General features: G+C 34.4%; 1 protein-coding gene across 30 annotated transcripts in view; it reads left to right on the top strand.

The window, feature by feature from the left end:
- NFIB (nuclear factor I B) overlaps nucleotides 1-19311 on the top strand; it is a 450108-nt gene that overhangs the window by 416141 nt on the left and 14656 nt on the right. For 10 of the 30 annotated variants that reach the window (XM_034967168.2, XM_034967166.3, XM_034967165.3 and 7 more), the window contains exons 10-11: nucleotides 2756-2838; nucleotides 13331-13419. The exons of 9 other annotated variants lie outside the window; for them this stretch is intronic. In XM_034967168.2, the coding sequence (XP_034823059.1) occupies nucleotides 2756-2838; nucleotides 13331-13419 (172 nt within the window). The remainder of the gene's footprint in view (nucleotides 1-2755; nucleotides 2839-13330; nucleotides 13420-19311) is intronic. 11 more of the 30 variants (XM_063594017.1, XM_034967174.3, XM_057298748.2 and 8 more) reach the window with 2 other exon arrangements.

The following is a 19311-nucleotide window of genomic DNA, read 5'->3' on the forward strand; positions in this document are numbered from 1 at the left end:
TAATTGGTACTTATTGGAGCATTCCTATAGAAGTCAAGCCCCTTCACAAAGCAGATGGAATCAGTGCCTCTGTAAGGTAATTGCATGTTTACATCATTGTAGGTTATGTCATTGTTAAAAACAGTCGCATAAGGTTGGGAACAGATGAGGACATTTCAAAACTTAGTATTAGGCACATGTAAGCTACCTGTACTTTCATTATCTGCAAGCTTTTTTTTAAAACCTTTTGATTATTTTGCCTATCATGGTACATCAAATACTGTGCTTTTTAGTGTGGCCATAACATTTAAATGTCAGAGATTTAGCCAGTGAACCTTCCTAACACGTACCAATAAGCCGCATCACTCCTTTGTTTTTTCATGTAAAATACTCAGAAGTATAGAAGAAATTAATTTTGAGGTGGTTTCACCCAACTGTCAGCTTCTTAGTTCTGGAGCTGGAATGTACAAATTGGTGAAGTAGAATGGATAAAGCTATCGAATTGGTGGAATTAGCATGCACCTCACCAATTATACAGATATCTTCAATTCAAACCTTTTTTTTTCTTTCTTAGAGCAAGAAAATCCCCATGATCTTGAAATTTCCATGTGAATCAGAGACAATCAGAGGCATGCACCACTCGTTCTTTCTCAGCCATTGGAAAGATGCTCTTTTTTTTTTATGGTTTCTGAAAGACTAGGAAGGAACCCTATAAGAAAAATGGACAGTACTTTGTACAGTGAATTCAGCATTTCTTTCTCAAAATTCATGAGCCCCGTAAATTAATAAGTTCCTATAGGCTTGTAATACCCGTCAGTAATTCTTAGTGCTTAGAATACTTCCCTGAATGCACAGATGGATGCGACCTACTCAGGAAGAACTAAAAATTGTTTTGTTCTAGAGGTTTGCTATGTGCATTCCAGTCACCAAAACACTAAGTACTCATTTTAAAAGTGGATGTCTTGACATCTTTGAGCAAACAATGTCAGCAATTTAAATAAAAGCACACAGAAAACAAAGATTTTTTTTTTAAGTAGTTGAAAGATTATCACAGGATAAATGGTCAAAACCAAGTTCTAGAAACTCTGATGCCTACTCTTGTGGTGTTATTAATAGAAGAGATTCAGGAGAGGATCAGACCCAAATGATCACAGTTCACTTATGGGAGTACCCTCAGCCTGTTTGTTAATGAATTGTTTTTATACTTACATACAGGTTGTTCAAAAAGGGATCTGATTTGACTAGTAAAATTACAAAATATTCAAAAGGAATATCTTGGTTGTATAAAGATGGCTGCATCAGTCCATTTTCCACTCCTACATAAAAGAAACATAGTGAGTAGTTTTTCTTTCCTATAAACAAGCTTGTAGCTCCAGCTTCTTAGGCACCACCAGTAATAAAAAACTGGTCATTGAATTGATATAGTACTATGGTCAAAGAAAACACAGAAGCCAAGGAAAGCTCTTTCTCATAGTTGAAAAGAAAAAGCAGCATAGATTTGGTGCTCTTCTGTAAGGGTGAGGTTCATCTCCGGCTGTCTGTGAGGTGTGGTGAATTCCAGAGGCTCGGAGATTGAGTAGGGGTCACTGGTTGCTGATGGCTGCCTTGCATGTCCCCTTATTCAGGAGCAATTAAAATATGAATTGTGAGCATCTTCACTGTTTTTAAAAAGTTGACCTAAAAAAGCTTCCATGGATCAAATTCTGCAGTCCTTTAAGTGAACAAGGCAGAATTAATATATTGGTTTTAGAAAGCCAGTTCATTTAAAATGAAGCCTGGATTCCTCATTAATCTGGTGGTTTTAAACCAAACAGTGTAGCTTTCTTCAGAACAATAAAGGTAATATATGGTAATATGGAGCAGTGGGATTGCCTAGTTCTGGGAAGATACCTCACTCCTTTCCTTGTGAAAAGTAACAGAAGTCTTTAGGAGTAGCTCCCTATTCATTTTTTTGTGTGTGTGTGAAAAATTTACTCTACACCAAAAAGCAAAAAGCAATTGTACAAAAAGTACTTGCAAATGAGCCTATAACAATGTAAGGAATAGTCACCATATATACTTACTACCTAGTGGCCAACTATTTAAAGGTGCACCAGCTTCCTTCCTGGATCAGTTACAAGTAATTGATTTTTGTATGTGTGCTTATGGGAAGTACTTTTTTTCAAAAACATTCCTATCAGACTTGAGGCCATTTTCACAGGTGAAATACCGAGCTGATTCATTCTACATGATATAGGCTCCTCCTTCATGATAGTAAGATTTGATTTCCTTTTTAGCAAGACTTTTAAGAAAGACATTTTCCATCCCATATCATTAAGAACATCTGCTTAAATTCCATCATTAAAAGCTGTCACTTTTTCCTGGCGGACTTTCAGTCTGCTTTACATTTAGAGTCATATACCATCATTGATTATTTTATATTAGACAACTACTATCTGGTGAAAAAGTACGTCTGGGAACAGGGCCCTTCTATTTATCCAATCCTTAATACCTCCACAGGACAGTTACTAGAGCATGTAAGTGTGAGACACCCGCACTGAAGTATGAGATCTGCTTTACTGGATAGATTTTTTAGGGGGAATAAACTAGTTGATTTGAAGTCAATTATTATTTCTTTTCTATCACTTGGTATTCACTCAGACAAAAGAGAAGAGAAATGAAGACACTTTTTTTTTTTGGTTGCAAATCCCACTTCTCTGGGTTTCTTATACATGGACAGGGTGTTCGTTCTGATAGTTCACAATTTTTATCTTTGTTTTTGTTCTTCCTTAATCAGCCTACACAGCCTCAGGCACATCTCAAGCCAATCGATATGTGGGACTAAGCCCAAGAGACCCATCCTTCCTACATCAGCAACAGGTGGGCAAGTTTCACCCAGGTGTGACGGTGTAGCCACGCTTTCGCTTCCGTGCTTCTCCATGTTGCCTCTCAGATCCGGACTCAGAAGGGGGCTCCCGGGGCTTCTGAGACCAAAACTGATCATTTCATTTCCCAGAATTTTTTCTCATTGATCCTTTGTTTCTCACCTCTTTGAGTAGAGTTTCTCAAATTGGCTCATGACCTTTTCCATCTCTGTAGCATATATTGATAACATCCATGAGTAATAGTGTTTCAGCCAAAGTGTATTTTTCTCAGTCTCATTGGCTATTGAGAACTTACAGACTATAGCTTTCAAAGACAAAAACTGCAAACTGTTTTAAAGCCAACGAGAATAGAAGCAGTATATAATTCGAGTTTTTGAGTGATTTCTTATTTTCCAGATGTTTTGCTCCTCACATTTGTATTTTAGTCCAAGACGATGAGTTATGAAGTTAAAATCTCAGGCGACACTTCATTCCTATTTTAATAGCTTTAAATTGGTTTACTGATTTCAGATGTGATAAAACACTTTTTTTTGGTTCTGCTTTCTTACATCATTTATGTTTCTAGTAGCATTTTAAATTTCACATCTCATTAATGCTGTAAATTTAATGCAAATGAAGTGTTTACCCAAACTGTGAAAATATACAGCCAGGATTAATGGTGGCTTATAAACAGATCAGCCACAGTCAAAAGCATGGACCATACCAATGTAGAAATCCCACGATTCTAGTTACAGGATAAGAGACATAATTCTAAACAGTTCCGAATTTAAATATATTTTATGATGCATATGTTTGCTGCTCTCAAGTTTTGATAGCAGAGCAGTTTGAAATTAACAGTATGCAAAATATTACATAGGGGAAAATTAGGCTATAATAAATAATAAAGAGCTGGTGTTAACTAACTCGCTCTTTATTTATAAATTGCCTGTGCATATATATGACTTTTTGTATAGGTAGTAAGATACTTTTGCCCACTTACTTCATTCTTGATCTGTTCACCTCACATACCCTTGTTGTGGCCTACCTCAACTGTGCTTGGTGTGGAGTTCTCAAGTCCTTTCCAGTTGCAGCCCAAGGGGGCAGACTGCATATTAAAGGTCACCACATGCAGAGCTCAGAGAAAATCATAAAGATGATAGCTTATTCAGGATACTTGATGTTTTGCCAGGTTTAAAAAAAGCAAAACAAAACAAACCAAAAGAGTGAGAACTAACTGAAAACATCTGTACACAGTTATGAAAATACCAAATAATAATTAGTGGTTTTGCCAGCCATTGGCTTCTCAACATAATTCTCTGGAATGTTGCTTTTTTTTCACCTCTAAAATTGTTATAATATGAAATGAGTTATAATTACTAGAATATGGTTCTATTTGACAGATGTATGTGTCCATTGTGTTTTTTAAAAAACATATGCAGGATGTATAAGTTTAGAAACTTGTTCTTTTAAAAATCATTACACATATTCTCAGGAATATTTTTCTCATGGGATTTGCATTATTCTTTATGACACATCTCTAATTTCCAGTTAATTTTTAATGCATAAAACATGCCTCCATTATGTAAACCTTTAGCCCCAAATGCTAGTTAGAATACTCTGACCAATTCCATGTATTTGAAGGCAGCCTTCCTCCTCCACTACCCTAACCTATGGCAGCTTTAATTTTCTTATCCCTTATGATAAATGTTGAAGCCTCATGTAATTATGATTACGAAAGTCCATTAACATAAGAATTACTTCTTTCACATATCTAAAAATATATCAAGAAAACTTAGCAAGCATCATGAAAATATGAATTTTAATGTAGATAGCATTCTGGCACATGATATATTTTAAAAACTATGAGTTCTAGAACTATAAACTATTTTAAAATCAAAGAAGACAGCCACTTATTTAAGTGGACAACATTGAATCGAGACCACTTACAATGTGAATACATTTTGTTCAGTCAACTATAGTTAATACTTAAGGAATACATGATATATATTAATCTTTGGAAGCAAAAAAAAGTTCTTTATAGCTGAAAATGTTAAATACCATGCAGACAGATAATTTGTCCTCTATGTAATGAAAGAGTTAGTGCTACTTTTTAATTTGAAGAAGCCCATATATGCTTTATTTTATAATGAACTCCAGTTTTGAGGCATGCAGAAAATACCTGTAAATAAATGCATATCATGCTATAGATGTATATTAGTAAACTAAGGCTAGAGTCAAAAGCCTATTCATTTTAGCCTTTCAAATTTTAAAAGAATTATAGAAATGAAGTTTTATGTTTACTATCCAGGAATAAAGAAACAGAAATAGTTTAAATGACTTCAGTAGAGTAAAGATTATTCTTTCCTTCAGTAGAAATGAGATTGATTTACTGTGTCCTTTCATTACTTTACAAAGATTTAAAAGAGACCATTCTTCTAGAGGCAGTTTCTAAATGCATTTGGTTTAAAGCACTCAATGATGAATGAAAAGGAAAATCAAGGGGTACATGAAATAAAGGTAATCAATCGTGTTATATTAGCTAGGAGAAATTCAAAACTAGAAAGACAGTGCTTTAGTCTGAGAGGGTTCTTTTAAACATTCCCTATAGCCTTTAATATACATGACTCTTTAAGAATAAATATCGTCACCAGGTACATTCTTCAGTTCATGGTGGCTGCTTTATAAAGATTTATCCTTTTAGGTTATGAAAAGTACTGATGTGTAGTTTTGAGTGTTGTTTTTCTTAGAAAAGAACTTCAATACAGCCTACATAAATTAGAGTTAATGATAAATTTAAAGTGGTCGTGTAATTTTGACTATTTTATAAATAATCTTTCCACAAGATGATACTACAGTGGAGTTTCCAATCTGGTCATTTTCTAATACATAAGCTTAGTAGCATTATCAAATTAAGATGAAAAGCTTTCTAATGTTAAAATGAACCCTGTACTTCACCTGTAAGAGTAATACATTCATAGTGTCAAATCTGAATACTAAAAGTATACACTTTCATATCATTTACTTGGTACACAGACAATTGTTATTAGTAATTATACATCTTTGTGTTCCTTTTTATAATAATTATTGCTGATGACATTGGTTGCTAACTGCTTGGGAATACTAGTTTATTCTGACTGGAAGAAAGTTCAGCTATCACTGAAAATATATCTCATTTGAATCTAAAAAATAAATTCACATAGTCCTGGAGACTATTTCAAAAAGGTTCATGTAAACCAGTTGATAATCTGCCATTAAAAATAATCCTCTCTAATCAGTCATAATAGTCAGCACATACCAGCTGATCAGTATTTGACTTTAGACTTTTTCTTTATCTCTTAACACAATCTTGAATACTTTTCAAGTCTAGAGCTAGTCTGTCTTTGGGATTATTGGCTTAGTTATTGCATTCGCTATTGGCATGGGGGAAATCTTAAAATCAGAACTTCAATTGGAGCTTCATTCTTCTTTAACTTTTCTATTGGAAGATGGTTTTGGTGGCTTGAAGAACTCATGGGTCCTGCTTTGGCAAACTGAACTCATTAGTCTCTGCTGAGAAATGTCTTTTTATGGTTTGGAACATTTTCAGAAATGTGGAACACCCCCCTGCCCCGACTTAACTTCATAGAAGTTCAGTAAAATGCAGTATATCCTTTTCTCTCTCATACTTTATAATTCACGAACACATTGTGCAAATTTGTTATGATAGGCAATGAAGGAACCACGTTTCCCAAATTTTATCTCCCTGAGAAAATGGGAACTATCAATCAGAGTGTTGGATGTTGCTTAGAAAATATAGAAATTATTTTATAATTCAGTCTAACAATTTTAGCATGGATGAATAATAAGAGACAACTTACTTGAATTAGCACCAGTTTCTTATCTGGTCTACCTCATAGTGAGTTGCTAATTTCAGGCCTCCTTCCTTTGCTATCATAGAAAGTTTGGTAGTACTAATACAAGAGAATCTGGCTAATTTGATTATCACCATTACATATGAGTCTAAGGTCATAGTAAGAGCCTAAATTCTTACTATTGTACATCAACATATATTTAAAAATCTCATTGTAAGTTGGAAATAAAAAGTTTGCAGCTAAGAAGCTTCTTGTTTAGAAATAAAAGTTCACCATTCAAACAAGCCATTGAAGTACATATTAACCTTTGATGTATATTTCAGATTTCAATTGAATAAATTAGGAGCTCGCTTTTGCCTTCCCTAAGTGAGACAATAAAGTCAAGTAAAGTCTAGTTTATAAGAAATCGGTCTTATTTTCATAATCTCAAAATTATAATCTCCTGACTATATATATATTACCTATAATAAGAGCTAATGAATCAGTGGCCTGATCAATTCAGGTCTTTGCATTACTTCTCACAGTTGCATGGATTTTATTGGTGCTTGGGCTTCAGCATGTTCCATCTCTTGCATGACTATATAATGCTATTATTTGAATTTCAATTACTGGTCTAGTTTATATTTAAATTGTTTCAACACTTTTCTTATAACACTTTTGTTTTTAAAACTAGAATTTGAAAGTACTTCTCATTACACTGAAAATTTCTGTTACACAAAATGGCCTTTTTAAGAAATTACTTCTGTAGGATTTTTTTAAACTAAGATATTAGTTTAAATCTTCTTATAATATTTGTCCTGGCAAATGGCAAAGCCAAAGCTTGGTACTACCATTGGAAAGGTAGTCATTTATTAGAGGCAAGCAATTAAAAGGACACAAGTGGACTATGAACAAACTTTTCAATACAGTCAGGAAGCAGGCTATCAACACTTGGGCTGTTCTTATTGTGTCTGTTATCATAATTGACAGCTTGACGTAAAACGCTATCACATGACTTCTGGGTAGGTATGTAAGTGGATAAGAGGTCACTTTTCATGTATGCTGGCTTGAAAGGAAACACATTTAAAGGAAGTTTCAGTCGAAATAATGGCTATGCAAATGTTTAGCTCTTTGGCTAGTTCTTAAATTCAAAAAATCCTTCCATTGTCTGTCTTTTGTCATTCACTGGTTTGTTCACTTACCTTTACTGGGAATCAAAGACTAATATCCAGATAAGCTGTTCTAATTAATGTAAAAGTAAAATTACATTTTATGTAACCTTAACTTTAATCAACAAAAACACAAGGAAAAAATTATCTTCTTTTCTGAAAATATTAACTTAGATCTCAGTTGAATCAGGGAGGTAGAGGGAATTCTGAAGGTTATATTTACAGATATTTTAGCATTAAATATTCTTGAACTGCACGTAAGGGACAGGGTAGGAAAGGAACAATGACAGGCAACTGGTGTAGTGGGTGAGAACCAGGGATTAGGAGTCAGAAGGTTTGGGTTTTAGTGTTGATGTGACAGGGCATTTCTAACCTTGGACAAGTCCTTAAACCTTGGAAAGGAAAATGAAGAGGTTGAACTACATGAGCTCCAAAGTCCCTTGAAACCTTAAAATTTACAAGTTGTAGTAGCCTCTAATTTAAAAACAAAATCTTTCATTTTCTAATACTTATCTTATGATTTATGGTTAATAATGTTTATTCTGCTCATGGACTATGCATACTCATTTAAGTTAATTCTACTTCTGCTAATTAAATTAAATATGAAGAAACATGACTTTCAGAAATTGGCACTAGAAGTGACTTTTAAGATATGAGGATGATCTTGAGTATCTTTTTTTGTTGTTTTTTTTTTTGCATGTGTTGTATGTGAAACATACAACACAATTTTATTCTGACCATTTTTCTTGTTCATACCATTCCTTCAGAGGTTACATGCTATTCATCCAGAGACCATTTAATTTGCTCCATGTAGGTAATTAATAATAGCAATAAAATAAAATTCTCCTAATCCAAAGTATGAATATTGGATATTGGAATTTTAGCATCTGTTTTCCACCGCAAAAAGAACCTTCACCCCTTAAAAATCTGTTTCATTGAGGGTCTGGAGAAATGAAGAAACACAAGAAAACATAAAACATACCTTTCAAGATGTTCTCCTGAGGGCCATTCTAAACGTAAAAAGAAAAAAAAGTGAGAAGGTAAATTTGCCTGTGTTGATTGTTCTGTTCACAGTTTAATGGTTTATTGGTTCAGTTGAGATTTGTTGTCATCGTAGGAACTGTTAGTACCTCAGCCTGTTTGCTGAGTCTAGCAAAGTAGAACATTTTGCTTACCTTCTTTCTTTTGTTCCCAAAGCTAATTGCTGTGTATTTAACAAAAGACCCTGTTAATAACAAAGGAGGACCCCCATTTGAATAAACAAACTATTAGTCTGAAGTCACAAGCAATATTAATTCTTTATGGCTATCTGCTACTTACATGATTATTTGAGTGTAGTTTAGGAAAGGATAATGATCCAAATCTTAGGTGTTTCCTCTTTATGTAGCCATTTGAAAGGAACCAGATGGCCCCTATCCTTTTTCTTTTTTTCTTTGAAGCAATCTGATTTGAATTGGGCCAGGAACAGGGTTCTCCTTCCAGAGACCACAGAACTCCACCCTAAGAACATATGCAGTGAAAACTTCACCTTCACATCTTCCTTACTTGTTTAAACTGTTCCAACCTTCCCTTTTTACTGATAGCTTTTTTGGAAGATAATCTTACTTTCTTAGTTCACCTTTTATTTGGTTTTGAAATTCTGGGCATTTTCTAGACAATAGAATTTCATATTGGTATGTGCATATAAATTAAAGGATTAAAATGATTTATATGAGTGTGCATTTTTGTAAGGATATGCATATGATCAGTTCTTTTTGAGAGTCTATATTGTTACAAAAATAAGAATTGTTCCCCACCTCCACATAAAAACAGACAATTCTAACAGACTAAATTTCTAAACTGAGTGGCACTTGGTATTTTAAATTTGATTACTATTGGGAGATAAAAGCAATTTCCTATTTCATAATAAAAAATACTTGGAAAAATTCTTACAGCATTCTTAAAGCTTTGAACTTAGAAAAATTCTATATAAATGAAAGGCATGTATTTATGTGCCACTTAAAATTAAAGTTTTAAAATAAAAAAAGAGAATTTACAGCTGAATTACCTAACACTGATTCTGTCACAGGACAGAAACTAAGGAATCACCACCCCAAACTCAAAAAAGATTATCACCTATTATGTTAAACTTATTTAAAGCCTAATGTAAAATTATTTTTTATTAGGAAAACTGAATTATGCTAAAGGCAAGAATATGTAACATGACCCCAAAAGAAGCTTAAATACATGTAGTATTAACCTTTTAATATATCGAGTCTGTTCAAAATTTGCTTGGTCAGGAATATCTTGGTCAAATAAGATTAGAAATTGATTTTCTTAGGAATTACTATCATGGAAATCTTTGGTGAATAAGTGATTTCTATTTTAATGATTTAATTGCATCCCCCACCCATACCATCACTTTAAAATTTCACTTTATCAGGGAGTTTTGTTAGTTCCAAGGTGCTTTATGACCAAGAAGGTTTATTAATTGAAAAAAACCAACATGAAGAGAGAGGCTCTTGCTCAAGTAACCTGGCTTAAGTTATAGCGTGTCTCCTCAGAAACTTCAAGAAATGTTGATAATGGTAGTGCACAATCTAAACAGATAATTAAGTTTCTTATATTTTACATTTTTAGTAACTAAAAGGAAATTCAATGCTAATTAATATATTGCCAATTTATTTGGCATTAAATTATTGCTAAATATATTTATTGTTTATTTTGAATGTACTTAAGCATATTTTTCTGTTTGGGAGAAAATATTTCTATTGCATATATCTTAAATAGATGATAATGAATAGCTGTAGTCAGGTTTATCCCCTTTGGGACTACTTTTAGAAAAGAAAAGTCCAAAAATATGTTCATTTTTAAGTGTGCAGCATATGGTCAAAGATAGCCCACTTGACATTTTTGGGGGTGGTAAAACAAACAAACAGACAAAATATTAGCAACATTAACAACAAAAAAACTAACTCATTTACAACACATCCTTCTGAGGAGATGTGGTCCTACAGTTGTCTGTGGGACAATAAGCCAATCAGTGAGTGGTATTTAGATTCCCCTGGCTTTGTGAAAGCATATTATTTTTCTGAAAACTTCTCCAACCTAAGCTGAGAGTCCCATAGATACTAATCTGAAGTTAATAATTAACATAGTTAATATGTACTATGCCTAAATATACATCTCCCCTCTTCCAAATGTTTGATTCAAAACTAGCATTTTCACCAGCCTGGGCAACATAGCAAGATCTTATCGCTACAATGTTTTTTTTTTTAATTAGCCAGGCATGGTGGCACGAACCTGTAGTTCCAGCTACTCAGGAGACTAAGGTGGGAGGATCACTTGATCTCTGGAGGTTGAGGCTGCAGTGAACCATGATCGTACCAGTGAACTCCAGCATGAGCCACAGAGGGAAAGCCTGTCTCAAAAAACAAACAAATAAAAATTAAACAAAACCCTTCCATTTTCATTGACTAGAGTACAATCAGTGAGTGATAAATCATTAACATTATTGTTATACAAAGCCAAGTTTCTTGACCTGTTTTTTTATTGTTTTCATTGTACTTTTAAAACTTTTACAGTAAAAAAAAACTGTAAAAAAAAAAAAAAAAAAACAGAAAACAATTTGCCCCATCACACTAAATTTGATTAGACGACCCATTTTGAGAACTTTTAAGAAATCTTGCCATATTGCTTCCCGCTAGACTGAACACATTTACTTCTTTGAAATATTGAAAGTATGTCATCTGATTTAAAACAAAGCAAAGTAATACTTTTTTATCCTTCATGTGAGTATTTTGGTCCGTTTTAAGAATATTTATGACCAGGCACCCGTGGCTCACACCTGTAATCCCAGCACTTCAGGAGGCTGAGGTGGGCGGATCACTCAAGGTCAGGAGTTCGAGACCAGCCTGGCCAACATGGCGAAACCCCATCTCTACTAACAAAAATTAACTAGGCATGGTGGCACACTCCTGTAATCCCAGCTACTTGGGAAGCTGAGGCAGGAGAATTGCTTGAACTTGGGAGGTGAAGGTTGCAGTGAACTGAGATGGTGCCACTACATTCCAGCCTGGGTGATGAAGTGAGACCCTGTCTCAAAAAAAAAAAAAAAGAATATTTATTTTTCTTTCTAATTTATTTACTGATTTATGACTTCTTTATGACATATATCCTGAGCAGAATCTACATGTCTATCAATCTGTTGATCTATCTATGTATATGCAGGGAATTTTTTTCAGTTCTTTAAATCATAAAATCACTTTTACTTGAAATCCTGAAATATGCAAATAACTAAAACACATGGTTTGGAAATTTTAGCTAGTATTTTTGGATCCTCATAGATCGATAGAAAAATGAGCAAAAACTATCTTTCTAAAACTCCTGAATCACTATTACTTAGTGTGTGCAGAAGCTCGAGAGTCTAAAAGGGAAAGTAAAGATTCTTAATAGCCTATTTCTTTGGCCATAACATTATCAGAAATGTTTAAAATAGTTTATCATAAATTTTAAATTTATGATAATTTATGGTACTTTGGTTCCAGTCATCATCTGGAAATTCTCACTGAAAAGCAGCAAACAAGGTTTAGTGGATTACTGTGAAGAAGTCATCTTTTCAATGTAAGATGCTGTTAATTTACAGTGTGGCCATCTGAAGGTTAAAAACGATGATTTTCTACTGTGTTTCCCCCCCAAACCAGATGTTTACTTTCTTAAGAATAAAAATAAGCAATATATCTTTTCAATAAATCTGCTAGCACTGTAGGGCAGCTGTTAACCAAGCAGAGCTGGATAGGGTTACTCGAACAATCTCTGAAGGGCAGAGCTGATGATTCGGAGATCTGGGAAGAATTTGTTTCAGCTTGTATTCAGTGCATTCCTCACTTTCTTCAGATGTAGTAAAGTATTTTAAATGCCATTACTCTGAGTTTAAAATAAAACTAGAAATGCTTATCAACTCTTTCTAAACAATGCCAGTTTAAGCAAAACAAAATTAGTAAAAGGTTAAAACTGAAGACCTTGATGCTTCTAAAAGCAAGTTAGGGCGAATGTTTGTAAGGTGGGCCTTTTCTCCTCTAAACTGCATGTCTTCTATGTTTTGCAAACTGCATGCTTAAAGTTATTGATTATTTTATTCAGTGCAGATTATTTGGTGTGATGCATAGAAAAAAAGCATTTTTATTTTCTTTCTAAAATATATCTCTCTATTGAACATTAACGTTTGCTTTCATTCCAGCTCAATTTGTACTCTAATAATGGCTAATTGTTATGTTCTAAGCACTTGTTTCTCTTGTATGCTTTAATTAATAGAGAAGCATATTGCAATAGCTTTTTCTAAAAAAGAGTCTAGGAATTTTGCTTTTCAAGAATAAGATTTTTTTTTTGCTTTTTTTTTTTTTTCTTTAAGTTGCCTCTTGGGAAAGTAAGGTTAATGCCATGTACAGTACTAGTTTGCATGTGTTCATTTAAATACTAAAAACTGTAGTACTGCTCGATCCATATCTGACTGCTAGGTTTCAATTGACAGCTGAGGATTTGTGACTGGACCATGAATCAAAACGGCAGGCATTTATACCCCAGTACCAGTGAGGATACATTGGGAATTACTTGGCAAAGGTAACATTTTAATTATTTCCAACCCTACACTTACACCTAAAAATTACATGAGCTATAGTGTTTGTTTTTAACTAGCTTTACAGAAAATATATGTTAAAAATTTAGTTGTTTTGGCTATGCCATTCTTCTTTCCCTGTCCTCCTCCTTTATTTCTTATGTAAATGGAACATCAAATTAAGTTGAGACTATAATATATGCTTACTGATCATTGGAATTTTTAAATGCTATAAAATGTTTTCTACAATTTATACTGTTTTTGGTGGGGGAGGGGGTGGAGTGTGACATTTAGATTTTAGGACCTGAAAAGTGAAATCACAGCTTTAGTGAAGATTTTTCAGCTACCTGAGGATAAAGCATTGGTTTTCACATTGTAGGTTTTTCTTATTTTAACTCTTTCCTCTACTGCTAATTCTAAGCCATTTCACTGTTCATTTTTTTCCCCTGTTGTAGGGGGAAAAAAAGCAAAAAATTTTGGTTAGTCAATTTAACTGTTATTGACAGCACCCATAAATTTTGGAGTAGGAAGATTGTTGGAATCAGTAACTAAAGAAGGAATTTGTTAAAGTTTTAATTTCTGTTTGTATACTGATGTGATTCATGGAAGATTGACCTTATTTGGTTGGCTGAGAAAACTATTCTAAAACTTCATTTTGAAAACCAGTTCTGATACTGTTTCATGCATTGCCTTTAGAAAGTAAGTAGTTCAAAGTCAGCTGCGCTTATGTATTATTTATTTTATTTAAGAACAAATTGTGTCAAATTGACAAATTAAATAATTAGATTCATGGTATAATCATAAGTAATAAGAAATAAAAATTGGCAGAAGAGAGTGAGGTAATCCCAGAAGGAGTTCACCAAATAGAGTTGACATAATTTTCCAACCCTGCTCTGATGTTAATCCTCCGTTTACGGAAAGTGTCTATAGAAAGGTACATACTCAGATAGAGTTGTAGATCGTCTGCCTATCTCCGTATTGGTTCACAGAAACTGCTGAAGAGTAGATTTTAAAGAATCAAAATAATTAAATGTCCACTTTAATTCAGATAAAAATTAAGGAAATAATTCAGATTATGTTTTTAAAAACAATGACTTTTTATTAATTCACTACCATGTGACTTTTCTTCTTGAAGATTGATATAACCTCCACTTTTAAAAGGTATACATTTTTACATATTGTGATTTTTTTAACAAGATTGTATTCTTCCTCCCTTTTGAAAATAATACAATATATGCTTATAAAAAGAAGATAAACTCAACGTAACCATCTTATCCAAATAGCCTTAATGATTAATAGTCTTAATTAAGTGAAAGTATCTCATTAAAATATTCTGAATTAATATACATTTTAAAGTTTATTTAATTGAATTTAATAACCTAATATTTCCATGTTATTTAATAAAAGTTAATTGAATTTAATAACCTAATATTTCCATATTTTATTTAATAACTCTCTTATATTTCATGCTCTATCAGTTAACAAAATGACTCATGTCTGCATACAAGCTTACCATATTTATAACAATTGCAAACCAGATGACGTGTACTCATGTTTGTAAATGCACCTATAGCTATGCGAACTTCCAGTTCTGTGGAATATTGATTGGCTTACTAAATCTAAAAATAGGATAGACCTCTAAAGCATATTTGTAAGTTGTTAGAGATTTAAAATGTAACTTTACCTAGTTATTAGTAATGTTTTTGTTTTGAGACGGAGTCTCGCTCTGTCAACCAGGCTGGAGTGCGGTGGCGCAATCTCAGCTCACTGCAAGCTCCGCCTCCCGGGTTCACGCCATTCTCCTGCCTCAGCCTCCTCAGTAGCTGGGACTACAGGCGCCCGCCACCACGCTCGGCTAATTTTTTGGTATTTTTTAGTAGAGACGGGGCTTCACTGTGTTAGCCAGGATGGTCTCGATCTCCTAACCTCGTGATCTGCCCGACTCGGCCTCCCAAAGTGCTGGGATTACAGGCGTGAGCCACCGCGCCCGGCTACAGTAATTTTTTAAATAAAAACTTGATAGCCCATGGAAAGAGAAGATGAGTGGGCAATAAATCTCAGAACACATGTATTGGAGGAAATGAATCTGATGATTAAACTCAGTTCTTAGGGCAGTATTGTTGCTGTTACAAATCCCCTTCCTGGTGAAAAATTGATGTGGTAATCAGTTTCAGGTCATAGTAAGTCAGAAAAAAATATAGAATTTATTTAGATAAAATTTTTCTTCCCTCTCAAAAATTTTAACTTTTCTTTTGATTAGTAGGTAATGGCGTGTAGAATGGTCTTAATGATCCTAAAAGCTCTTTAAAAGGTACCTTGGTTTTTTTTGTTTTTTTGTTTTTTATTTTTTAGACAGTCTCACTTCCTCACCCAGGCTGGAGTGCAGTGGCACGATCTTGTCTCACTGCAACCTCCGCTTCCCAGGTTCAAGTGATTCTTACACCTCAGCTACCAGAGTAGCTGGGATTACAGGTGTGCACTGCCACGCCCGGCTAACTTTTGTATTTTTAGCACACACCGGATTTCACCATGTTGGCCAGGCTGGTCTGGAACTCCTGACTTAAGTGATCTGCTCGCCTTGGCCTCCCAAAGTACTGAGATTACAGGCATGAGCCACCATGCCCAGCCAGTATCTTGGTTTGTTTCTTCTCTTTCTATCCTGATTCAGAAAGCACATAATTGATAATGGCAGCCATCACATTTCTACATTCAACAGATATTATTGAATCTTTATGGTGAGCTGTGCTAAATGCTGTGGTGAATCCAATGCTGACAGTTCTTAAAATCTAGGTGTGATGCAGTTCAGAATAAATAAATTCAAGTGACATAGTTTGCTTTGCTTTGTTGTAGTTTTCAAAAATGGACACAACAGAGTTCATATTTGATAATACAAATAGCCCTTGTCTGTGGCATGATAGCTTTATCCATCATTTATAGTTTATGACTTGTGGTTATTTTTAAAACATTTTTTGAAAGAATTTTGAAAAAAGTCATAAATGTCTGTAACCCTAGCACTTTTAAGGCAGATAGATAATAGACATCTAAAATCGTCAGGGCATGGCTATGGCTTTAGAATCATCTGAATAAGTTGAAAATATTTAAGAAATACAGGTCTGTTCATCCAAAGAATTAAATAATTTGCCTTTGTCACGATGGAATAAATAAAATATCACAGGTTATTTTTGTTGTGGTAGTTGCCTTTTAACAAAAGGCAATCCCTGGAGACTGTTGTAGAAAAGGACAAAGCAAAACGGGTGTTTTGGTTTTGCTTTATTTTGATTGATTGTTGTTTGTTGTCATTACTTTCTTTGTACAATCACTTTTCCATGGTCACCCTCTTTTCTGCTTTATACTAATTGCCCTGTTGAGGTGTTTCCATGTCAAATGCAGCTCTTGTCGGAACTGAAAATGGCAGTGCCAAGGGAGCTGTGCAAGTATAATCAAAGCTGGAAGATTTCCTCCATCCACCCGCAACCCCAAGGCTTAAGCATTCCCTTAGGAACCAAAGCTGACTCTTTGGGAAAGTTTTCACAGCCTTATTAGGTTACAACCCTGAAGGTGTTTTGTTGTTTTGACCTTAAAATTTTGTGAACTGTTTTGTGAACTGTGTGTGTGTGCACACACATGTGCAAAGGAGTTGCTTGCACCTTGAGAGGGTCAATTTTTCTGCCTAAGTGAAAGGTCAGGAACTGCAGTTAACCCAGAGTAAAATATTGGTTTGGTGAAGGGCTCACTTCTAGTATAGTCAGAATGGGCTCAAGATCTTAGGAGGATGATAGGTGATGAACTGCTTAAGGTAGGTACTGTTGTGTTTGTGCTTTGTCTCATGTGGACAAATTACCTTGTTGCATATGTGAGTTATGTGGACATAAACATATACAGCAGTTACTCCCTGACTGGCTGGCTTTCTTAAAGTGATAGTCAGAATATAGCCTGTACTATCAGATATGAAAGATCAATATAATTGAATGAAAAAGAAAGCTGAAGGACAATCCAAGAATAATATAAACATAAGCTATTTTAAAACATTAGAGGGAGTGCTTTATGCAAAAGAGAAACTGAATTTATTGTTTCATTCTCTCTTCTCTCCCTTCACCCCTTTCAAGAAAACGCAAAGCCACAAGTGAGTGGTTGTATGTGTCTGATGGCTTATGTAAACATAGAAGAAGTCTTCAGATGGCTAAAATAAACATGCGCGTGTTACCGAAGGATATGTTTACACAAACCATTTGCTCAGCCTCTGAAATAATGAATAAATGAAGATTTTACTAAAATAATTGGAAGGATTTTTGTGTTTCTGCGGATGCCATAATTGAATGGCACCAAAGAGACTTTTATCAGCTATTTTCCATGTTACATGTGTTAGCAGTTCCTTTCTGTGGGTTGAATACTTCATTCTGTAGTTACTTTACACATGTTTTTCTAAGAAATTGTCGTTTATTACTGCAATTCTAGAGAGTTGCTTGATTTCTCAAGAGAAATTTAGCAGCCAGTAAAGGTTATTTGGATCTGGTTGGTCAGGAGAGGGAGGGCAAAAAAAAAAAAGAAAAAAGAAAGAAAGAAAAAAAAAGTGTCGGGGGGTAATAGCTCTCATTTTATCCATGTAACTTAATTTGCATAACACTCACCTCAGCCATTTTCCTTGCTTTGTTCATAACATTTTCTTTGTAAAATGTATGCTCTCAAAAGAATGAATATTTAAACAAAAAATAACTTTCAATAATGGGTTGCAAACCATATGTTTGTATTACATATATGTGTTTGTGTGTGTATGCATCTATATGTGTGTGTGTATGTAGTGCGTGTGCATATCTCCACATATATGTGGCATACGTGTGTCCTTAGGTAATATTAAGAGTTAACTTTTATTTCAACATTACACTTAGAACATCCCCGCGAATTCACTAGGTTAGCATTTCCTGCTCTCAGTTTGTTATCTTGACACATAACTACAGTACAACAGCTGGGTTGTTCCTGGAGTTCCTGGGGGGAGCTTTATTCTCCGAGTGCTGAATTTCCTTTTCAGCTGTCAGCTCTAAAGTGTGTTCAAATCCTCAACTTTTTATACACCATTCTGGGCCCCTAGCACCACTCTGGGACTATGATAGAAATGCTGATACGGTAGATGAATGGAAGAATCTTTGGTTCAAGGTGGAGAATTGCAAAAACCAAAATTTCACATGATCATTGTTTGGTAAAGGGGCTGCTAACTACTTTTGTCTTTGTATGTGAATATTCTTTTTAAAGGAATTACTCTATTCTCATCAAAATTATTTGCACCTGTTATGAAATCAAAAATAAAAACATTACCATTCTTAAAAATGATCTTGATATGGTTTTCACAGACGCACAACATCTGTGGTCTGGCTTTTGAATAATATGTTGGGATTTGTCATAGTTTTGCCTAACTTTCTCCATTTATAAAGAAAGATTTGTACAACACGACGTTTCCTTTTTATCTAGGCAAACTCTTCAGAACACTTCCTAAGAAATTAATTGTATTCCAGCCAGACTTGCATGCTGCCATCCCACAGGAAATGGGTCAGCAATCCATTAAGATGCCATTAGATAATCTAATTTGGAACTTAATCTCTAAATTAACCATGCTCCATACTTGAAGCATACTTGAGAGAAAGAAAAAAAGTTTACGTTTGAATCGATAGGGGAGCCGAAGCGTGAAGAAGGCTGTTTGTTTTTTCTGTAGCTGTGGTCACGTCTCAAGCCGTCTGGTAACCAGGAGAAACCAGACATGATGTAATTCCAGATTGAACTTGAACTTCAGGGACTTAGGATGGGGGAACAATGGACCATAGGAATCAATAATGTCCATTTTCCACATGATTATGTTTGGAGCTTTAAGTTAACCTTTATGGGAGAAGCAGCAGGATCTGCAGTGT

This window comes from Pan paniscus, chromosome 11 (genome assembly GCF_029289425.2).
Source record: "Pan paniscus chromosome 11, NHGRI_mPanPan1-v2.0_pri, whole genome shotgun sequence".
Classification (NCBI taxonomy): domain Eukaryota; kingdom Metazoa; phylum Chordata; class Mammalia; order Primates; family Hominidae; genus Pan; species Pan paniscus.